The sequence below is a fragment of the Homarus americanus genome, unplaced genomic scaffold (assembly GCF_018991925.1).
Source record: "Homarus americanus isolate GMGI-L3 unplaced genomic scaffold, GMGI_Hamer_2.0 scaffold30108, whole genome shotgun sequence".
Taxonomy (NCBI): Eukaryota; Metazoa; Arthropoda; class Malacostraca; order Decapoda; family Nephropidae; genus Homarus; species Homarus americanus.
Genome location: NW_024748109.1, coordinates 11,447,170 through 11,472,615, shown reverse-complemented (window position 1 = coordinate 11,472,615; position 25,446 = coordinate 11,447,170). Strand labels below are relative to the sequence as shown.

The window sequence follows — 25,446 nt, the reverse complement described above, 5'->3', positions numbered from 1 at the left end:
CGCTATAGAGACAGCCATTACCATAATTTGTGTATGTTGCCAGTAATTCTAAAACAATGGAAATGTCTGAAACCCATCCCAGACACTTGCATAGTTCACTCAAGAATTAGGATTAAAACATGGGATGTATTAGGACAAATGGAGGCAGTTGCCAATTTCTACATACTCCAGTTTCAATTTTAAGTCACTCCTCATCTCAAGCCATTTCAAAGTCTGTAAAACAAATTCTTGTAGCAAAGAATAATATAAGAGCTTGAAAGAGAGATGTAGCAAAAATACAAGAAAGATGAAATACTTCAGTATTTGCCTTGAGATGAACTAGGCAAGAATGTAGTTTTCAAATGTGACAACATTTGATTACATCAACTAATAGAATGGTAGCAACTTCCCATTTTCTCTACTCCTATTATATTTACTATGTAGATATTAGGTCTATTCTGCAGACAAAACACTAAAAACAGTATAAATAATTGGAAAGTATACAACATATTTTATGGCCTAAATATCAGCCTGCGTACTATATATGCGATTGCTGTCTCCTGTAAGCTAATGAATCCCCAGTTGCTGTCTCCCGTAAGCTAATGAATCCCCAGTTGCTGTCTCCCGTAAGCTAATGAATCCCCAGTTGCTGTCTCCCACAAGCTAATGAATCCCCAGTTGCTGTCTCCCACAAGCTAATGAATCCCCAGTTGCTGTCTCCCCCGCAAGCTAATGAATCCCCAGTTGCTGTCTCCCCCGCAAGCTAATGAATCCCCAGTTGCTGTCTCCCGCAAGCTAATGAATCCCCAGTTCCTGTCTCCCGCAAACTAATGAATCCCCAGTTGCTGTATCCCGCAAGCTAATGAATCCCCAGTTGCTGTATCCCGCAAGCTAATGAATCCCCAGTTGCTGTCTCCAGTATGCTAAATTCTACCTAACCCAACTCCAGAATTAAAAATATGTTATTGCTTACTTAAACACATTATTACTATTTTTAATTAATTTAAAAATAGTTATTGTAAATATAGAAGTTCAATTTACAACTACTGTACAGATGATAACCCGAGACGATTAACTTCAGTACAGCAGACACCCAACTCTTCAAAGGTAGCTAAGCAGTAGCCATTTCTGAACTCTTTCAAGCATCACAATCTATTAATGCCATACCTACAACATTTATTTTTAAATCTACAAATATCTGATACAAAGGAGGATTTAGAGATAATTCTTCTTTTCAAATTTGTGTCTGTTAACATCGCTGGCCGCATTGTAGCCAGGTCAGGTTAGACTCGTCACTTTAACCACCAGGCTGCTGTGCCAAGCTGCGAGGTGATAAGGTTGTTTTTCCTCTCGTATTTTCAGGTAGATATACGTAACTTTCTTCATTTAGTTTTACTCGTTACATGCACACACCATCCTATATACATATTGTGAAAAAAGTAAAAAATAATTGTCCTAATGGCTAACACAGAAAGGGAATATATATTTCTTTGTATACAAGTTAGCTGGCTCAGTGGGGAAGCGGGAAGAGGGCGAGCCATGTGAGGGGGGGGGCACTGCTAGGGAACTGGCAGAGTTAGTGTCTCCGTTGCTATGGTGAACTGGTGAACCAGGGAGCATATGCAAATGGGGACTGCTAAACTTCCATTTGGCTTTTATTTATTGGTTTGGCAATACTGTACAGTATTTTGGGTTATACCTTATTTATTGGTATTTTTATTTACTCCCCACATTTACTGGTACTGTTTATAGTACGCCCGGATAATTCGCGAATTTTTATTTTGCAGCCCTCTATTACTTGCAAATGATACCCCGGATGTACCTAAGAATGTCTGTGGGTAGTTTTAAAGTTGCCAGCATTTTCGCAGCTGGGACAGGGAGCCATTCGTTCTAGAGACAGTAATTTCCTTTACCTGTATTGTATATTTTTATGTGTGTAGACACAGACAACACACAAAAATAAATAATAATGGGAAAATCCTCTCACAAATAATCGGAAACAAATTTATTAAAAATGTGAGTCTACCCTCAAGTCTACTCTATGCTTTATTAATAACAAAGTTAGGAGTAGACTTGAGGGTGGACTGTCACGTTTTTAATAAATTTGTTTCCGATTGTGAGAGGATTTTCCCATTATTATTTATTTGTATGTATTTTGTGTATGTCTACACACACACACACATATATACAATACAGGTAGAAGAAATAATTGTCCAAAGGGAAAACACACAGGGAATATACATTTCTTTGTACACAAGTAAAAATGTACCCCCCCAGCAAATGTTATACGCAGATTTGGCAATTCGCGGCCATTTTGAGAACAAATCCCCTGCGAATTTGAAGGGCATGCTATATATTATTTTATTAAGAAAACTATGGCTACAGGAGGAAAATCCACACCAAAGTTTTTTCCTAAATACTCCGTTAAAATAGGGGGTGCGTCTTATATGCCATAAAATACGGTACATACTGTAGTACAGGCATCCCCTGCGTTACAGAAACCCGGGTTACGGAATTTCGCTCTTCAGGAATTTGTAAATTATGACCAATAATTTCGTGCTACGGCCCGTAAATCCGCCCTTACGGAAATTGGGGTAAATTTTAACAAACACAAGGCCTCACACATGCCATTCAGACTGACAGACTTGACAAGTTTTACCAACCATAAAGAGAGTTGAAGCTTTAAACATCACTCTCAATGGATCTTGAATATTCCAACTGTAATCAGACATACCTAAGTTGCCTCAACAATTGCAACCCCAGTTGCAATATCAAATTCTGTCACACTACCAAAAAATAATAGTTTCTGGTGCACGCTTAAGATTAAGAGAAAACGGACGACTCAGGAGTGCTGAAGTGAGAGAAAACGGACTCCTATGACGGGGCACTCAAATAAACATACACATAGCTGCATAATGCAATATTATGCAATATTAACCCCTAAATAGGTGTTTTAAGAAGGTATATCATAAATTATTTAATGTACTGTATTGTATGTGTTTATAAATGTTTATTTTCATTCATAAAAGTGCTTGAATTACTTTTTTGGGGCCGAAAAAATTCCTTAGGAACGCATCTCCAGTTTTATAATGGAAGTCAATGGGAAAATAGGTTTCGCATTACGGAATTTCACGATACGGTCAATTTTCCGGGAACGGAACCCTTCCGTAACGCGGGGGATGCCTGTATATATAATTAAAAAGTGCATATTACAGAACAATGTTCCTTACCTTAAAAGAATCAGGTCTTCAATTTAAGTGTTGTCATGTTAATAAATGCAGTAATGCAAGAAGATTTAAAACTCCCTAAGTAAGACCCTATCATGAGTGTGTTTAGTTTAAACCAGCCATATCAGGTCAGGTTTCAGATTTGTCCCATGTAGGAGCTAGTTTATTGGGCACCCCCTTGCATCCTTTGCAAGGCAAAGCCCTGAAGTGTTTCGAGTACCCAACAGGGAAGCATATTAATTCCAAAGTTACTCTTTATGTCACTCAGTATGGTAAAAATCACATTTGATTACAACAATTTTACTGATTAAATTAAAGTGTAGTTGATGGAGCTTACTATAAACATTAAACTTACATTTTGGGTTCAATAAAAGAAAAATACAGAATAAAGTTTGTAACCTTACTATCTTCAACTGGACTTTTTGTGTAACTGTAGACTACAGTTGACCACAACATGACTGCAGTACTTTAGAATATGTCGGAATCTTCTCCAGGACATTTGCACTCGACAAAATAATTAATCAAGGATAAGTCAACATATATGCTCAATGAAAACATCATCAAAAATACTCCTGGGTACAGTAAATGCTAATACTTCTCCAACACATTTCCTTGTTTTAAGTTAACTTGGGGTGGCACACCTACCAAATGACAGTCACAGTCAATGCACTGCTCTACTGAAATGGAAGTAAATAACATTGAAGTTAATCAAAAATTTTTTGAGTCATGGCTTACCTGTTTGGCTCCAGCAAGTGCCTCCTGTCTTGCATTTGCCAACTCTTTCAAGTCATCCCATAATTGCTGGAGTTCATCGACCTGCAATTGGAATTTTCTTTAAATCTTCATCACACAATATCCTGCACTGTACAATACATTAAACCACTACATAACTGCACAAGTGAAATAATATTACAAGGTTTTAAAGGATAGTATTTTATAAACTGTCAAGCAGACAATAAAACTAGTAATTTCCACTCTATAAATAGAATACTTTTGTTGCTAAATGACCATACAGTATAAATTAAAATCATGTTTATTATTTTGTTTTCGTTTTTTTACAGTAAAACCTCATTACTCCAGACTAATTGGGACAGACTCCAGCCAGGAAAATTAAAAAATCTGAAAAAAGAAAGGCAATTCCTTTAGGTTCATTTGGTGCTGGGGGTTGATAAAACATTACAATAAAATAATCTACTTTTCCCCAAAAAAGAATCCCACACTCAATAAAATGAGTCATTGCAGTAATTTCTTTACACAATGCAACAGCTGATCGGCCTAGCCCCCTCTCTCCCTTGAATGCTATCACAACATCTGTCTGTATTATCACTTAATAAATAATATTGTAGTGTATTTATCAACACTTACTTAATAAATACTTTAATGTTGTAGTGAATTATGCATCTGCATATTCCCTGGTTTGTTCAGTACAAGGAGTCCCTGACTTAAGAATGCCCACCAATACGAATGGGGTTAAACATAAAATTTACAGTATTTTATTTACCTGACGACTTATTTTTTACTTTCATTTATTGTATTTTGTCATTTTATTTCTTATTTTGTCTTAATTAAGTGATTTTAGATATATCCAAGAACTTAAGCTTTGATATAAAGGGATTTTAAACATTGCTCTGTAAGTACGGTATGCACACACCATGTGTTCCAACTTACGTACAAATCCGACTTGGGTGTATAAGTAGTCAAATCGAGCCATCATGTATCACTCAGAGGCAATAAATAATGTTGCTAGGAAGGTACAGTAACTGCATATCAAATATTATACAGTGTTTATAGTGACCCTGTTGTAAACTGATTTGCTGAAAGCTCTCACAGAAACGCATCCTTAGTGAATACCTTCCGATATAGCTTATCCTTTTATTTTCAAGTCAAATTACAAATAACATTTTGTATTTTTCTATTATTGAAGATTTTATATTTATCATGATGAATCACACACCTTAAGAGGCTGATCATATAAGAATATAACAATGAATCGGTAAATAAACCTGGCAAATACAACAATGTCCAATCACAACCCCCACTCCCCTGCAACCCCCAGCCTGTTAACATATGCAGTGTCTTAGCTCTCGTTAGGCCTACAGCAAATTTCATTAGACCACTGAACAGTATTCAGTAAACAGGTGTTGTTCTTTTCATAATAATTTCTTTTTAATTTTACCCAATTCTTAAAATATGGAGAGTATTCTTACATCATTTTAACCCATTTCTTAAATCCTTCAAGTATCTCTGTTATAGACAATACAGATTCTACATAAAAACCTCACATACCGTAAATAAGTACTGTATAGGTAACAATGTGGAACACGGATATGATACATATGAAGGCAGGATTCAGACCGAGACATGTGCCCCGAGACATATGCTGCAAGACACCGATGAACAGACGGTCAACTGCACACAGGAACACACAAACTACCTGGACTAATGCTGGATTTTTTCTGGACTTTTTAAAAGTATTTCAAGTGAATAGAGGGACGGTCCGGAGCACCTCGGAGAGTCCGAAAAAAACGAGTTCTGGTGTATTGAAGTTCGGTGTATCGAGGTTTTACTTTAGTTCAAATCTCATTTTCTCTGTAAATATCTTTACTACAACTGTCCATCACAGCTAAATTATGTACATCCAATGAAATTTTGACAGATTAAAGGTACACAATTTGGTAAATATTTTAATGAGCCAAAGCCCTAAAAATATTACTGTAATACAAATATCATGCTGGTCATATTTTTCATTATATTAAAATCCTGTGATGGTTCTGGCATGTAGAGAAAATAAAGGAGACCAATTGGGTCAAGATATGCAAGTCTAAATGTGGAGGGGAGGAGAGCAAGGGTTAAGCCAAGAATGACACGGGGAGAGGTTGTAAAATGTGTTCTCAAGGATAAGCAGTTGACAAGGAGGCTGCAAGTTAGCTGCCATCAAGTAACTGTACAGGCCTATATACAGTTGGTCCTCATATTACGCGGTCCCGCATTCCGCGTTTCACCGTTAACGCGGTGCCTTGCCAGAACCTAACATTTTCACATTCCGCGGTCGTGAACCCCATTACGCGGAGAGCGGCTGGCAAGCCGCGCCATTTTTGGATCCAAACCTCCCGCCATCCGCCATGTTGTGTAAGAGGCGCGAAAATGGTGCGCACAAGGTCGCCCAGTCATCAAAACATGACCAGTTCTTCACCCGCCACCCACTACAGCCGGCCCAAGTCAGTGATAGTGATAATTATAGTGAGGATATGGACTTATATGAACTTTGGGGGGTTTGACAAAGAGGCCCTGCAAGCCTCTGTGGTGGATAGTGATACAATTGATACAAGTGATACAGGTGAGGGCCAATAATCTGCCCTCTGCCTCGGAACCAACCGCCCATCCCCGTGTGCCCAGCCATCTTTTCTACTAATGTAAGTGTTAAAAAACCTAATATTATTGATATTTCTCTTAATTATTAATTGTGTGTGCATGCCATCATAAAGTTAAGATAATATTTTTACTACAACATAGTTGTGTGTCGTCAAAAAGTGGAGTTTGGGGATCGGCCCGGACTCCATTTCAATTAATCCCATATGTTATGTTATTCACTTTACGCGTTTCTCACTTTCCGCGGTACCCTCCGGGTTACATTAACCGCGTAATATGAGGACCAACTGTATATCTTTTTTTAAAAGAACATTATTTTTACAAGTCAATTTTCACCAGTGAGATGAAATGCAGGTAGCATGATGAAAATACATAAATTTCATGGCAAGAAATAAAATACAGGTAAATGTTTTTTGCGTACAGGTCCACTCATTTGTTTTTACGGAGAACATTATTATTCTTGTCTCGTTAGTTTACGAGTTAATATTCATCACAGCAAGTTGAAATGCACATATAAAAATATGTTATGCTGCACATAGTAAATTCAATGACTGCATGGATGACAACACTGATTCACTAGCTGGCAACTGACCTTCCGTATGAAAAGTGGACTGCTGCCACACTTCACGCCATGCAGTAGGTGTTAAGATGGAAGTTGACCAACAGATAGAGACCAATAGAGTATCAAGTTCGACTAAATTATGAAATATTTAGAATAACTAATTTTCAAGTACAGTACAACACTATTCAAGGAAATTTGATAAAAGCAAGAGGTCAGGATTTACTATAAGATCAGGAAAAATCGATACTTTACCACATGAATCATAAGCATCTTGTCATCTCATTTGTGTGTTTACATCAAGTACATAAATTGTGGAAATAAGCAGATTATTTCACAAAGCATCTACTAACCAAGGTACCAGAACAATGTGCCACCAGTAATACATAAACAACCCCATTGGGAAATCAATCAATTAAAGTGTCGTCTTCATGTCTGAGGGTTGGCACCCATAGTCCTCAACTCTAAATGCTTCTGGGCTGTTTTAATCAGTCCTCCCAGATTTTACATCATTCTGCAGACTCCACTAATTTCATTCATCCATACCATGTTTCTGCCATCCCCTGGCCCTCCTACCCTCAGTTTTGCCCATTACAGGTTGTACCTCTCTAGTCCGGCAACCTCGGGACCTGACCGGTGCCGGACCATGGAAATTCACCCTTTTCCTGGATAGATAGTGACTTGTACTTATGCTTGGAAGCACTAGCACCACTTTCTCTGCATCATGTTCTCTTTGAAGACATATTGAAGGGTTAAATGTCGTATAGTAGCTTCTTAAATTTCGAGTTTTTAATTCTTAACGTATTTTATTGGAACACAAAACAACTAAATAAAAATTTTGATGGTGGAAACTTGAATTTCGACGGGTTTGAACGGCCCGCCAATGTGCAGACGACGTGCATAAGCGTGTTAACAGCGTCATTTCTCTTATGTACAAAAGATTCATTATTGTTTATTACTGAATGTCTTTTTTTTTTAATTAATGTTTATGTGCAAAATGAGCAATACAATTCATTAATAATACGTAGAATATTAAAACATACAAGGAAATGACAGCATTGTTTTCGTTGATTACAAAACCAGTGACTGACTGGTTCTACATATAAAACTGAAGAAAATAAGACCTTGGTTGTAGCTGTAGTAAAATTAATATGGTTGTTTTAAGTAATGTTATTTAATGTTAATAAATGGAACAATAAAAGTAGCTAACGATAATGGTAAAGAAAAAAAGAGATCGCGTATGTAAGTGCGCATGCACACACGTGAAAACATATCGTCATTACTTTACATAAGAATATGAAAGCAACACTTATTTACTGTTCATATATATTTTAATTAATGTTTCTGAATTTGTTTTTATTGAATTAATGTATGTGTGCAAAATTAACAATACAATTTATTAATAATACGTGGAATATTAGAGGAGACGAGACATCTGCCGGCATTGTTTATGTTAAAGCTTACGAAACCAGTGACTGATTGGTTCTACATATAAAACTGAAGAAAGTAAGACCCTGATTTTAGCTGTAGTAAAATTAATGTAAAAAAATTAATATGGTTGTTTGAAGTACCTGTAATGTTATTCAGTGTTAATAAATGGAACAATATAAGTAGCTAACCATTAGTAGTAAAAAAAAATGAGACTGCGTGTATGTAAGTGCACACATATCGTCATTACTCTACATAAGAATATGAAAGCAACACTTATTTACTGCTCATATATATTGAAGGGTTAAATGTTGTACTCTGTATAGACAAGCAGGCAGAGAGAGAGAGAGAGAGAGAGAGAGAGAGAGCAGCCGAACTGCCGGATGTAAACAAACCTTAATTTTTTGTTTTTTTTTTTTTTTAGCCCACCATAATAATTCAGATAAGTTAAAAAAAAAAAAAAGCTGCCTATCTACCTATTGGACAAACTAAAATCGTTCCGGACCACGGGAGTTTCCGGACCACAGAATGCCGGACTAGAGGTACAACCTGTATAATGTCGAATATTATTTCTTCATCCTTAATTATATGACCAACAGAGAACAGCAATACCCTTTATAACGCTAACCCACACAAAGTCGTTTCATTATAGCACTCTTGCTTGCATCTTGGAGCTTTAGGGAAAAGAAAAAAGCACAAATTTCACAAAAACATAAAAAGCATTCAAAAGTCACGAGTCCAAACACTCAACATGCAAAGAGCAGCTCTCTTTGTTTTTATGCACTCGTACAATCAGTACAAGGCGCTTTGTTTACATACAGTACAAATGTTTTGTGTTTACACTGTGGACACATTCTTGTTGACTGAAGATGGTGTAAAATGAAATTAAAAATTTTTGAGGTTTTTACTCACTTTTTCTTTGATTCGCTCTGGCTCAGGATGTCCATCATCCAAGAGGACTATAGACTTCCCTTTGGCATTAGTTAGTTTGTCTTCATTCACAGCCAGAGCACCGAGGAAGGACTCAAACTTCTGGATCAAGATTTCCACGTGTTCTACATCTCTGCCATAATCTTCACTTGCTGCTATGGCCATTTGCTCATTTAGCCATTCACCCACTTCATCACTTTCCCGAAGAAATGCAAATAACTTGTGACTCTCTTCTAATCTCTTTGCTCGTTTTTCCCGAAGAACTTTCAGTTCAGCATACTGTTGTGTCACATTATCCTGCAGATTTAAATAGGTAGAAGAATTTAGGTAAAGCACACATTCATCTCTCAAAAATCTCTCCTAATCACTGTCCTAATATGTTCCAAAAACTAAGACGAGGTGTACCTAAGTTGCTAAAAAATGGCTTTTCCTTTTCCAAACTAAGTTTCCTGGGTTCTTCCTATGAACAACTAGAATTCCTCCTATCACTTCTCAATGGAGTTATCATCCATGGGAAGAGTCAACCATAGTTATTCATTAGTTAAGGGAGTAGCAACTCTACCATGCTAGCTAAGAGGGCCTCTACATATAATGCCCAGATAGAAGTGGGATGGCAATAGGAAGGGAATTATGGCTTTAAAATTTGCTTGATGGCAACAAGGACACTATCCGATCAGGTATGCATGGCTAACCCACACAATCATCGAAAATGGCCTTAAAACAGTGATATCATAATAACGACGTCTGGCACCACAACAGTAAGTTATTTGATAACAGATACACAAAATGTATCAAGTTCAAAATTATAATTCCCAGGAATTAAAGATAAAATACTGTATGAAGATGAATTAGGACTATGTATATATAACAATAAATAACAAAGGTTTCTGTTTGAGGGAAGCCAGTTTTCTAAAAACACTTTGGAAATGAAACATTCTCATCTCAAACTACCAGAGAGATGCCGCCCTCTAACGTCCCAACAGACTGGGGCTTTATAGTCAACAGGACCACCAAAGTCACCTTATTACATTCATAATTATGAGGCCCTTCCTTGTGATATTTATTACTATTTAAGCATTTCTTTTTTATAATCATCACAAACAAACAAACAAAGTGATTGTGGTATATCCTAAACATAAACCAGTGTCATAACTAACTATACACTAGAACTGAAATGAAGTTGAAATTCAAGTAGCTTATATAAAGGTGTCTGAATATGAAGAATGACAATACAGTACATCTAAAAACAGGAACTGCTTAAATTTTCTAATATTCTTTAAACCTTAATCATCATCATTTGATAATGCATATTCCTTGTGTTCCAGTTTTTGTGCATATGAAGGGGGGGGGGTGAATTAGGGATTTATTACCCACCATTTACGGGTTAAAAACGGCTTTATAACACACAACACACATACCATCTTCTTGGTGATGTTATCACTGTCAAAGTGCCTTCTCTCTGTAAGCTTAGTGCACAAGACAGACAGTTTTTCTAAAGTGGATTTGAAACTCTCTAAGTCTCGTGCAACATTATCCAACTTCTTAGACAGTGCCCCAACAGATGTCTCATCTTTCCCAAAGTCTTGTGAGAGGAGCAGTGGTTTCTTCTCTCGCATCCACCCCTCTGCTTCACTGGCTTCAGTATAGAACTACGTAAAACAAAAAGAATGATAAAATAACCACTATTAATAAGAACATGTACATCTTCAGGGAATAAAAATTTTAAAACATTGTATAATAACATTTAGTATAATGTCCCATGTTTCAGTAAAATCTTGGTTGGTATGACAATAAAAATTGTGCCATATACCCGAGGGGAAATAAAAAGGAGCCACTTACCATTTGTGACTCGACAGCATCAAGGAGTCTGAGTCGTCTTATACTGGCTGTATCCTTCAGTTGTGTTAGTTGTGACAAAAGCCGAGTGATCTTTGTTTCTATCTCTGCTGATGCAAAGTGGCCTGACCTAATCATCTGTTGTGATCTGCTATTTACACTATTAATGACTGGTTCATGTGAATGGATTTCTGCTTCCAATGCCTGAAACAAAATTTTTTTACAATAAGATTTACAAAAATTTAACAATACGTACAGTATGTCTCCAACTAACAAATATTCAGTTTGAAAAGGCCACAAATCTGTTGTGGCTATATATTGTTTATAAAAAAAAGCTAGCAACATCAAAGCTCCAACTCATGGAACACACTCTAAAAAAAACCTCTTGAATACCCGGGCACGATGGATGTAAGAATGAGCAGAATGGGGCTTGTCATCTCGGAATGGTTTCAGATTCTTCGTTCATTTTTCAGATTGCATAGTGCTTATAGTGTTTGAGAAGTTTTTGGTCAGAGTATACATGTAGTGTCTCATTAAATATATACAGCACAGTACAGCCAAAGAAAAAAGACGTGTTACACCCCTAGTGTTAGGTTTTGAAACCCATGATGAAGAATCTGAGTAAAATAACAGCGAAGCCTTTATGTTCAAGTCTGAATGGGGAACTTTACAAAAAAAAATTTCATCATGAGTTTCAGAAAATAAGGCACAGTAAGTGTAAAGTGACTTTCTCTTTTACATAATAAAAACAGACATTTACAAACCTGGTGTTTCTTTTGCAGGTTTTGTACAGCTGTAAGAGAAGAACCAAGGTCCTGACTGGCTGCCAATGGTTCCTTTTCTGCTACCCACAGCAGTTCATCCTCAATATCTCTCAAAAGCTGCTGCAGCAACATGGCATCCTCTAAATTCTCATGCCGGATGTGCATTGGCTCATGCAAGGAATTGTGCCTGAATTTTGAAGAGACAAGAATAATAACCTGTGTACTAACAATCATGTTGGGATGTGTTATCCAACAATTGCTTAAAAATACAACAAATAACAGCACCGGATGAAGGATCTTTTCAAAATAAGATGACTCCAGGCAGGAACAAAGGTGTTGGCAGCTTCCAGTACTGAACTTCAGTTAGCAGACGACCTCACCCTTGTTGCTGACACTGAACGCGACCTACAGGAGATCCTGAACACCTACGCAGATGCGTATGCACACTTCGGCCTTGAGGTGAATGTACGTAAGACTCGGATTCTCTTTCAGCCTGCCCCTGGTTCAGACACATCTCCATCATCCATCCATCTTAATGGTAATATCCTCTCTAATGTTACCCACTCTCGGTATCTCGGCTCCCAACTGTCCACCATATGAGTTTGCCTCAGTAGCCTGGCTACAGTGCCATGATTAATAACTATTAAGCATTATTATATCAGTAAACACTCATAGTAACAGTAAATCCAGTAAAATATGGCAGGAAGGGAGGGAAGTTAAGTGCCCTTTCGTAATTTTGTCCGGACTAAAGGAGGTGCCGGACCATCAGTTCCCGGAAAACCGGTGGTGTACCTGCATGGGGTTCCAACCATTCCGAGTTATTAAGGCAATTTTCCCCGCAGTCTTTCATCCCACTCCAATACCAACTTTTGGGCCAGAATAACCTCTCATAATCAGAAAACTTGCAAAAAATTTAACACTAACCAGTAATGCAGGCAAAGGATGAAGATAATTAAAGGCTGGTAGGTGTATGAGGTGATGGGGGGCAGACTGCACTACAGTACAGTATATACAGTATAATTCTGTATTATAAGCACTTACAGCACCAACTTCAAATGTTATTATTCACTTAAACACTACTGTACAGTAGCAAATAAGTAGTATCTGCCAGGATGAGTTTGATGACTTCCAAAACGCTACATGCACCATGTAATGTCCCGGGAGGGTTAGTATGCTTGGTTCTGTGGCATAATGATTCGACTATATTTGGTAAATGAACATCATATTAATTACGCCAAAATAAATGCATATTGCATTATTTATGTTAAATTATATACCAAAGTCAATGCATGTCCCAATATCTATCATCCGTGGCCTCAATATTTCACTGTGTGTGTGGAGATAATTTTCTGAGTTACTGTACATATTTACTGGTTAAATTTTCAATGCAGGTGGAATTGCACTTTGCAAATAATACCTGAAAATAAGTACAGTGACTGTGGGTGGGTATCATTTCACTAGGCCTACTGATACATAACTGGGTGGATGACTAGGCAGAGCCTCCCATGCTTCACACATATTCTGTCATTCCAAGATTGTATCATAATGTCTCAGAATATTGTGAGTTATGTAAAAAAAAAAAAAAGTTTATCTAAAAAAAAAATATTTTTCACCCAAAAAATAATTTTAATAAATTTACAGCCATTCCGAGTTTTACCGAATTATGAGTATGAAATTCCAAGGCTGGCAACTCAAGGCCGTTTGTTTACTTTAGTACAGTAAGATCTCATATTTCATGCGATTTCATTAAGCGTTTTTGAATTTTGCGAGCATTACTCAATGTAATCAAGTCTTATATTTGGAGTAAAATATCGTGAATTAAACGAGATCCAGCAAGATGAATGCTGGCCACCGTCTTGAATAACGTCACAGCCCTCATATCAGTTAGTCATTTCTGTTACGAGTGTTTTGTCAATGCAAATTGGTTGTAATGCGATTGATGAATAGGGGAACACTTTGTAAAACGTGAACTTTTGCATACAAATGTTGGCTATAGCGCGATTCCATCCTCAACGTTTTAAGCGTGGCGAGGGTTTATGCAATGTTTACAGTTAACGTTCAACATCACATGTTCAATTGATTCGTGTCTTTTGTTTACGAAGTGTTTTTTGAGAGGCACTCAGTAAATTTCGTTCTTTTTTTGCAAATTTAGCTGTTACCCATAAATACTGTATGAAAAGACTATGTAAAAAGAATGTTTCGCAGTGAGGACTACCGGTAATAACGGTTTACACCAGCGCTCTCTGTTTACATCACGTCATTATTTGAATCGCACGGTTTTTGTCGATTGCTACGTGATTTTCGCTGTTTTCTCCAATTTTGTTGTGTTAGCGATGAATATAGAAAGACAAGGGAAGAAAAATGTTTCCAGGAAGCGTTCTGGCGATCGAATTGCCGGTGGTGAACGCAAAAGAGGTTTACAAGAAAGCAACTATCGCATTGTTGCCTGCACCATCCTAGCGACCACCCAGGCTGTTATTGTGCGCTTTTTTGGGTGGTGCTACCACCTGTCGAATCAAGATAATGGCCTCTACCTCTACTGGGGGCCTACTGGTGCTGGTGGGACAAACCCTCCTAAGCGGCCAAATAAAGAAAAGGAGAAGCAGGACTATTATAAGGGAGTTAAGTTTGCCAAGTACTCGATGCAGGATAAGCAACGTGTGATTAAGTTACTTGAGGAAGGTCTAAAAACTAGTTTCCGGAAAGCACAATCAGGTCAATAAAGGCAGAATTTGTATCATCTGGAGGTTATAAATGGGGAAATCAGAGGTTGATGTAGAGTGGCCAGTCTATATTGTTATTTTTCTCATTAGTTTATGTATTTGCATTTTGCAAATCTGAATTTGGCCCAATTTTTCCAGTCTATATTACTCAAGAAATACAAGATCTTACTGTACGTAGTAAAAATTATGAATATAGTAAACCCTCGCTTTACGCGGTTTCACTTTACGCGTTTCCACGTTTACGCAGTGTGTGTATCCTTTTACGCGGAGAGCAGCTGGCGGTCCTCTCGCGCCACGCCATTTTTGGATCCAAACCTCCCGCCATCTCTCCCGCCATCCGCTATGTTGTGTGAGCGGCGCGAGTAGGTTGCGCAGTGTATGTCTTTGTTGCGTTATCGGTGACATCATATGACGTATCGGACTGTGATTGGGCCAAGCATCCTTAACTCCCTCCCCGCTAGCTGGGATTGGTTTAAGTTACTATGACGTGCCCCGCCGAGGGAGCGTTCAAGCCCCTTGACCTACCCGCGTCAGTTACACCGCTCCCGGCTACACCGTGTATATCGGTATCCATTGTTCCATAAGAATGGCTAACACCGGACCACCACCACCACAAAGAAACCTTGCATTACCTGGACCCAGCCGCCCTAAGCCAAAGAAGATACGACGTTCCTTAAGCTACGAAATTAAGTAAAAGATCATACAAGAGTTGGAGAAAGAAACAAGACAGGTTGATCTCACGCGCCAGCATGGTGTTAACGAATCAACTATCAGGAAAATTAAGAAGGATGCAGCCAAGAAAAAGGAGCACATGAACATCACAAAGTCTACAGGTGCTTCTATGATCAAGTACTGCCACAACCAGGTGCTTCTCAAGACGGAAAAATTACTTGTGAGCTACTTGGTTCGTCAGGCGCGACGGAACATGGCGGTGGACAAGCACACAGTTAAGGAGTAAACGCATGTGAACTGTATACTGCAGTGTCACGAAAGATGGGAATTGCAGAGCCCAAACCCTTGAATGCTTCCTCTGGGTGGTTACAGAGGTTTATGAAGAGGAACAAGATCACCAATATTAACATTGGAGGTGAAGAAGCTAGTGCTGACCGTGTTGCGGCTAGGGAATTTCCTCCGTTTTTACGTGAGATTATGGAGGAAGGACAGTACACCGACGGCCAGGTGTTTAACATGGACGAATCTGGTCTTTTTTGGAAAAAGCTACCTTCCAAGACCTTCGTTGTAAAGAATGCCAGCAAGTGTCGGGGCCGGAAATTGCAGAAGGAGCGCATCACCGTCCTGTTTACCACCAATGCCTCCGGTACCTGTAAGCTCAAGTTATCGGTGATCCACACAGCACGCAAGCCGCACGCCTACAAGAGCATGGACATGACCAAGCTAAATGTCCACTGGCTGACCGCACATAAGGCGTGGATGTTCCCTACTCTGTCCCTCTCCTGGTTTGATGACTGTTTCGTTCCTGACGTTAAGAAATTCTGTGAGCAACAGAATGTTCCATTCAAGATTTTGTTGCTGCTTGACAACGCACCAGGACACTCGCCCCTACTGTTAGATCGTCACCCAAACGTAAAAGTGGTCTTCCTTCCTCCCAACACTACGTCTATAATACAGCCCATGGACCAAGAATTGATCTGTAATGTGAAAGCTGCATTTTCTGCCAAGAAATTCAAGCTCCTGAACGACTACACCAACACCAAGGAAGAGATGCGTAACCTGAGTGACACCGATAGTAAGAGCGAAGATGACGAGGAACAACAGTTGGCAGAGCAAGAAGTACTTGTGAGACAATTTTGGAGAACATTCAACGTCAAGAAAGCTGTGTACTTCTTGGTGGAGGCATGGGATCAGCTGTCTGTAGCAACTGTTCGTCACGCATGGAGACATGTGTTGCAAGGTATTCCGGGTGGGAGGCAGAGTAAATCTGTGACTGGTGAGGTTCAGACTGTTGCAATAGCAGTGGACCTTGCCAGAGAAGCTGCGCAGAGTGTTACAGCTGCAGGCTTCTCCGAGACCACCAACGATGACATCCTGGAGGTGATAAGGGATCCTCATGTGACTACCGACGAGGTGGTAGAAGATGATGACGTCAGTGAAGAGGCAGGTGGTGCGTCATCCCAAGAAGAACGCCGCTTATCCCATAGTAATGTAAGGGGTGCCATTGAGTGTACGGAGAAAGTCAAGCTCCTCCTTTCCGACGACCCTGACGCTAACAGGTATGAAATCTTCACTACCCAGCTGTTGCAGACTATGGAGCCCTACATCAAGGTGTATCACGACAACATAAACACCAGCCGTCAGCAAAGCATAACCGAGTTCTTCGCCCGCAACCCACCACAGCCAGCCCAAGCCAGTGACAGAGACAGTGATGATGACTTTGAGGGATCTGTCAGGGAGGCACTAGTAAGTGTGGATGACAGTGATGAAGACTCGCCTGAGGGCCAGTAGCCTGCCCTCTGCCTCGGAACCAGCCTCCATTCCCGTACGCCGACCCATCTCTTCTACTAACGTAAGTATTAACCCTAACCTTGTTTTTTGTAACCTAACCTTCAGTATATTATTCTCTTATTGATTGTTCCCTTCTATATTATGTGTGTGTGAATACCATCATAAAGTTAAGATGTTATTTTTAGTAAAACGTACGTATTGTGTCGGGAAAAAGTGGAGTTTGGGGGTCGGCCCGGGCTCTATTTCAATTAATCCCATATGTTAGGTTGTTCACTTTACACGGGCCGTTGTGGGTTCAATTGACCGCGTAAAGTGAGGCTTCACTGTAAATGTAAAAGTGATCGGTAATTGGTTACTTAATTCCCCGTTGCTTAATTTAATGGTTGGGCTTTGTTGTTTCTTATTATATTATACTACGTACTATAGTAAACAAACGGCCTTGAGTTACCAGCTGTCTCCAGCAGTGTTCGAAGAATCTTGAATGAGACTACATACTGTACTTAATGCTTTTCATCTATCTTTTAAGTGCTTCTATACAAAAAATCAACCCATGTATCCCTAAATTTCTTTGATAGGAATGCCTCCCCTTATTACACTTCTTAAGGCAAAATTAGTTTCACATATGCAATTTCACACATCTCAGGGGTTTTCAGGAATGGAACCCTTGTGATAAATGAGGTCAACCTCTACATATTTATAAATTTAAAAAGACTTAAATGTTGTTTTAGTATATTTCAGGGGAAAATATTTGTCCATAAGACTACTTCTTCAATTATATAATAGAAATTTATAGGAAATTCAAACTAGAAAAAAAAACGGAAAATAACCTTTCCAGTTCCCTTGGGGAACTGGAATACATCTGTTAAACCTTAAGTTAACTATGATAAAGAATGATTTGTTAAAGGACAAGACCATGCCTTACAGTTATCTAATTAAGATCATTTGCAATTTCATCTTTTATGGATCAATATCTGGGAAGCTAATCTTCAGGTGATCAATAAAGGATCTACAGTAATTACAAATAATCTCAACTACATCACTGTTACATTATCAATGTATCTTCTTTGTCAAGCATCTACAGGTACTTATCAATATAAGAATTCACAAAAAGAATGACAAAAAATCTCACCTTTTAGTAACAGTCTCTACTCTTTCTGTAATGTCTTCACTCATGAAGTGGTTAGCTGAAGCGAAGGACTGAGCCACTTCTCTTGCCTGGTCCACTTCACTTTGGTGCGCTGCAACATCGGCCTCTAGTTGTTGATGCTTCTTTAGAAGACTTTGGACAGATGTTAGGTCACGGCCATGATCTTCAGACTGCAACTGGGTCTCTACATCATCCATCCAGGATTCAAGGTCATCAAGTGTACGACTGAAGAGCAAAGCCTGGAAGTAATTTATATTTTGAGAAAATTAATTGATTACAACTCTTGAGCTTTATTCTAAAATGACATCTTTCTCTACCAATTCACATGACACAATTTGAGAAGAACAAAACAACACCAGGAGTAATAAGTGTAATTAAATTATTAATAAAGTTTCATACTCATTTATGTTCACAATTACTATGAACTACAAACTCAATGTGATTGATCTTTAATCTTACCTGGTATGCTTCATTTAGTCTATCCTTCTTCAGTTGAGATGAATCTTGCAACTGCTTCCATAGAGAATCAAGACCATCTAGGCGAGCCTGAATCTCTTGCTCTGCATAATGACTACTCGCAATAATTCCTTCACCTATTGAGAAGTATTTATATAATTACAACTCCCAGTATCCAAATAGATGTTTTAAAAGACAAATTCACCAACAATTACCTGTCTAAATTGCCACTGACTAAAAAGGATAACCAACATAGCTCAGTCACATTAGTCTTCAGCAACAATGATCCCAAGATAGTAAAAAGGTTTTACAACAAAGAATGTAGAGAATCTTTTAAGTCTCATGAGAAGCAATTACAGGGTATGTGGAAAGCAATAACCAAATGAAACGTTGAGATACAAATAAAGTCACAAACTCCCTGGGAAATCAAGTACAGGTACAGTATGACTGAAAATTATGAATTTGTGAAGGAACCAACTGCAGGACATCAAGTCCCTGTACTGGTTCTATTACTCTTAGGTTGCCTATCCCATTCATACTCTTCATTCAGTGGTCATCGTAGTATTTTCCCTGGGCATTCTTGATTCCCTCATTATCAACAATCATGTTACCATGATTTCCTCATTATCAACAACCATGTTCCCATGATGCACTCATCATCAACAACCATGTTACTATGATGCACTCATTATCAACAACCGTTACCATGATTTCCTCATTATCAACAACCATGTTACCATCAGACATGGGGACAAGGCCAATTCTCCGGCTTCGATGCCAAAGCCATTGGAATGTCACAAAGCCGAAGCTGAACCCAGACATTAAAAGTTATGAAGCCAAAGCTAAAGCCAAGGCTTGTCAAGATTTCAAGAAACCTTAAAACCATTATTTATATAATATACTGTACAGTGGTCCCTCAATTAACGAACGGTTCAATTAACGAATTAGCTCCCATAAGGATTTTCAGTTCCATTAACAAACAAAACTTTGATTAACGACAGCCTTACGAGAAACACGCTTTGTTGTGCACATCAGCTGATAGGCTAGTCCGCCAATGCAGTAATCGGTTCTATGTTTACAATCGTTTCCAGTGGAGTAAATATCAAGGTCGTGTTCTTGAATATTTTTGCATTTTTATATTCAAATTATTGGTCATTCTAAAATTTAGCCATCCAAGCTCTGTCTACATAAAGTATTTCAACTAATATTTTTGGCTCGATATATGTAACTTTATTAATTTATTTTTACTCATTTACATGCACACACTGTCCTAAGTGCAAAGCTGTACTGTACATGTGCTCAAAATAATGTACAAAAGATTACTAAGATTTTTGTCTAGTGCAAACTACAATATATCATGTTTATATTCAAATTAATCATTATCTTATAAGAGTTCCATTAATGTAAATTATATTCTCCCCCGGTCACTTCTATGACATTTTATAAGCAAAATAAAAAAAAACTCAATCTAAAGGACATAAATAAACAAATAAATACTTCACTAGACCTTTGGCCCCAACTGTCAAACATGTCATCCTCCCCCAGCCAGGGTTTGGTGTTTTAGGCTTACAGTTTTTATCTTATATAATATCACAGACTAAAGTTAAGAGAATATAATTTGCATTGCTAGAATCCTTGCAAAACAGCAAATAATTTTAATATAAATGTCATATATTTTGCACAAGAGATAAAAATTTTAGTACATTGGTTTAGTACATTTTAATAATGTACAAGTTTTTCAACTGTATTTTTGGGGAGATTTACTGAAATTTCTTCATTTATTTTTATTCATTTACAAGCACACACTATACTAAAAGAAACTTAAAAGAAATAAATGACCTAAGTGCAAACCTGTACTGTACAATGTACATGTACTAAATGATTACGATACTAAAATTTTTATTTCTAGTGCAAATTATGGCTTGTTTATATTCAAATTAATCATTATCTTAAAAGAATCCCAGCAATGTAAATTATATTCTCCCAGGTCGTTTCACTGGCATTTTATAAGAGAAAAGCTTAGTCACTCTTATGGACTGATAAATAAACACACATTAGACCCTCGCCGCCAACTGTTAAACATATCACCTCACCTCGCCTCGCCTCGCTTCCCCCATCTGCCCAGCCAGAGTTTTAGCCTTAGTTTTTATCTTATATAATATCAGACTAAAGTTAGGAGAACATAATTTGTTTTGTTGGAACCCTTGCAAGATAGCGAATAATTTGAATATAAACGTCATATTTTGCACAAGAGATAAAAATTAATCACCTGTATCACATTACAGTAGTGATTTAAGAGTTCTAGTGTATATCTATGTATATATACAGGTACTCCTCGACTTACGACCTACTTGACTTATGACCACCCGGGCATACAACCGCCGCAGTCGTACAATTTTTTTTTGTCAAATTACGTATTTTCGAGTCCCGACGTTGGTGATCGCGCTATGTACTGACAATTTTTTTTTAATTCCCTTTAAAATGGCTGGCAAGAGTAAAAGTGAGAGTTCTCGTGGTGCTGAGAAGAAAAAGAGACACCCATTTTAGATTGTCTATGTATTATTTTCGCTTTTTCGACTTATGACCAATTCGACTTACGACCTGGTCCTCGGTCCCTAACCCCGTCGTAAGCCGGAGACTGACTGTATAGTGATTTAGGGGCGATTTCGGGGATTTTTAAGTGTTTCTGACTTCTTGCCTTTTTTGGCTTTACAGTGATCCCTCAGTTAACGAAGTTTCGGTTAACAAATTACCTTCCATATGAATCTTCAATTCGGTTAACGAACATAAATTCGGTTAACGAAATTCTTACGAAAATGTTTCGAAATGCTTTGGCTTGCTCACCAGCTGGAATAATAGTCAGCCAATACAGTATTCGGTTCTAGGGCTTAATTTGTTCCCATTTGAGTAAATATCAAGAAGGTTGTACAGTTTTACCCCGCCTAACGCGGTTTCACTTAACGCGTTTTCGCATATACGCGGTGCCTTGCCAAAGCTGAACTTTCACTTAACGCGGATTTTTTCCACATATACGCGGTGATTGTCCGAGACGCTATTTTTAGATTTGCCCCACCCGCCACCCTGCCTGACTGCCTGTTTTAGCTCATAAAATTCATACAAATTACCAGGCCAGAATATAATTTACATTGCTGGAATTCTTATAATTTGGTGATCATTTTGAATATAAACATCATATATTTTGCTTTAAACTTACAATTTTTAGATAAAAATTTTTCTCTAGGTAACTATGGTATCTTTTGTGCAAAATATATGACATTTATATTCAAAATATTCCTGGTCTTACAAGGAATCCAGCAATGTCAATTATATTATCCTAACTTTAGTTTGAGGTATTATTTATTAAAATTTAGTGGTTATCCCACACATCTCCTTGGGACGGTTGGTGGGGGGGGGAGGGACCAACCGACCATCTGTTACCCTGTGAAGAATTATTATTTTTTTTTATTAACTGAAGATATTTGTTTTAGCTCATAAAATTCATACAAATTACCCGGTCAGAATATAATTTACATTGCTGGAATTCTTATAATTTGGTGATCATTTTGAATATAAACATCATAGATTTTGCTTTAAACTTACAATTTTTAGATAAAAATTTTTCTCTAGGTAACTATGGTATCTTTTGTGCAAAATATATGACATTTATATTCAAAATATTCCTGGTCTTACAAGGAATCCAGCAATGTCAATTATATTATCCTAACTTTAATCTGAGGTATTATTTAATACTAAATGTTAAAAACTCTGGAAGGGAGGATTGGTGGGGGGTGGGGGGGAGGGTTGGGACTGACCGCGCGGTTGGAAGAGGGGGGGAGGCAAGGTGGGGTACTTTGATTGACAGATAGTGTCGTGAAGATTATTTTTTTTTTATTAACTGAAGATATTTGTTTTAGCTCATAAAATTCATACAAATTACCCGGTCAGAATATAATTTACATTGCTGGAATTCTTATAATTTGGTGATCATTTTGAATATAAACATCATATATTTTGCTTTAAACTTACAATTTTTAGATAAAAATTTTTCTCTAGGTAACTATGTTATCTTTTGTGCAAAATATATGACATTTATATTCAAAATATTCCTGGTCTTACAAGGAATCCAGCAATGTCAATTATATTTTCCTAACTTTAGTTTGAGGTTATCCCACACATCTCCTTGGGACGGTTGGTGGGGGGTGGGGGGGGGAGGGAGGGACCGACCGACCATCTGTTAGCCGGCTGTGTAGTGTGAGAGGGGGAGGGAGTTGAGTCCATTATTTGAATGGACATTAACTTGGCGACTGTATTTCTCTATTTCTCTTAAGTATTAATTGTGTGCATGTACCATCATAAAATTAAGATGTTATTTTTACTACAACATAGGTATGTGCCTTCAAAAAGTGGAGTTTGGGGGTCGGGCCGGTTTCTATTGGAATTAATCCCATATGTTCTGTTGTTCACTTAACGCGGATTTCACTTAACGCGGGACCCTCTGGGTTCAATTGACCGCGTTAAGTGGGGTACAACTGTACTATTCAATAATTTTCCAAGTTTATATTGAAATTTTTAGTCATTTTAACACTTATTTAACATAATTGCAGTACAAGAAACTAGTTTTTGGTGCGCCAATCAGCCACTTGACTCGCCCACAAAGGCGTCAGTTTGTATCTCTGGTCAGTGGAGGTATCATCTTGCTTGTGGCTCTCTTGAACATAAACTATTTTTACATTTTTACAGTACAATTATTGGTTATTTGAAATTTATTTTACATATTGACAATATATAGTGCAGTGCAGTGTTGATTTAAAGAAAATAATCTTGAATTACACCAAGTGAACTTAAAAATTTTATGAGTGAAATGACGGCATGAAGCATGGGGTGATTTCTCCTCCCCCCTCACTCGGGCGATTCTACGGGGGCTGCCCCCCACTTTTTATTCTCAAAATTTTAATTCCAAAAACATTCCCAAAACCAGGAAGTGAGTCAAGTGACTCGGGCAATGGGTGCGCCAGACGCAGGCATGGGTGAGGTGAGGTCACCGAGGTGAGGTGAGGTGAGGCCCGGAGGGCAGGAATTGGGAGGGTGCAGATATGCGGGGTGGGGTCACATCACGGTGTGTATAAACAAACTGCCTTGTCGGTGATGAACATTACCACTCTGTATTTCCACTAAGGAGGGTGACAGACTGACAGTAATTGTCGAATTTGTCGCCGAAACTACCCAGAAGAAATATTTCGTCTGCCACAGTGCCACTGTGGGTTTTTCTACTTGCTAAGTGAGGTATGTTTAGAGAGAACATGTGAGTAATTTTTTAACTAGGAGTAATATTATAATCAGTCAATCTCAATCATTCAGTTCAAGTGGCTGTAGTTGAGCCGAGCTGTACAGTATCAGGTAAATCAGTACAGTCCATCAGTTATATTATTGCAAAATGGAGGCCTAAAGCATTCTTATGACATTATATGTCATAAGACTATATAATTAATGTCATAAGAATGCTTTAGGCCTACATTTTGCAATAATATAACTGATGGACTGTACTGATTTACCTTATACTGTTCAGCAAATCAGCCCAGCTCAACTACAGCCACTTGATTGACTTGAACTGAATGATTGTAATATTACTCCATACTCCTATAGTTAAAAAATGATCGATATTAATGAAATAAGGTACAAGAATTGCATTAAAATAAGAAACCGAGTGTCAGTTGCATCTCGCCATCATGCAAGTTGTACACAGGTTTGGTTTTGACCCCCCCCTCCCAACATTTACCTTGGCTCCAAAGTGGCCCCCCCACTTTCCGAAGGCTAGAAACGCCACTGCCCCCACTTCTAATTCCCATCATCATCAACCAGGAGCCTTTGACATACACACCTCAAAGTAAGTGTACTTTACTGCATTTATTTTTACTTTGTATGTAATTTTCGGTGAGCTGGAACCAATTACCCAAAATCCCATTGAAACCATAGATTCAGTTAACGAAATTTTCGGTTAACGAACGACCTTCTGGAATGAATTGTCTTCGTTAACCGAGGGACCAGTGTGCTTTATATGTACTTTTTCTCCGAGTTTGAACCAATTACCCAATATCCCATTGAAATAATAGATTCAGTTAACGAAATTTTCGGTTAACAAACGACTCTGTGGCACCAATTGTGTTCGTTAACCGAGGGACCACTGTATTATCTTATATGTTGAAGGGAATATGTATGGTATTCTAAAGTGTAGCAAGACTGAGATAAGCTGACTTTAGTTTAAGCTGATTATTCTTGGGGTACGTTTTGACTCTCCCTATAGGCTGAAAAAGGTTATTTATAGTAACAATTTATCTTACTAAATTATTTTATCCACATACCTAAACATCGTAATTTGCAGTCGCAAAATACTGTAATTTAGACTACTACTGTATATACTGTACAGGGGTCCCCGAGTTATGAACAGCCACCGATACGAACGAGGTCCCATAAGGTTAATTACTTCAAGAATCCAAAAGTGTAGGTACAACTGGTTCGTAGAATTAACGTACAAGAACTAGTTTGCATGGCGTAGTGGCAAGGTAGA

General features: G+C 38.1%; 1 protein-coding gene across 1 annotated transcript in view; it reads right to left on the bottom strand.

Moving 5' to 3' along the window:
- The window catches only part of LOC121880074 (spectrin beta chain, non-erythrocytic 1-like), a gene marked incomplete in the record, with an annotated part of 309,746 nt that overhangs the window by 103,082 nt on the left and 181,218 nt on the right, over nt 1-25,446 (bottom strand). The window contains 7 exon segments of the mRNA XM_042387083.1: nt 3,942-4,022; nt 9,475-9,789; nt 10,911-11,141; nt 11,332-11,532; nt 12,093-12,279; nt 18,408-18,664; nt 18,885-19,018. Coding sequence (XP_042243017.1) covers nt 3,942-4,022; nt 9,475-9,789; nt 10,911-11,141; nt 11,332-11,532; nt 12,093-12,279; nt 18,408-18,664; nt 18,885-19,018 — 1,406 coding nt within the window.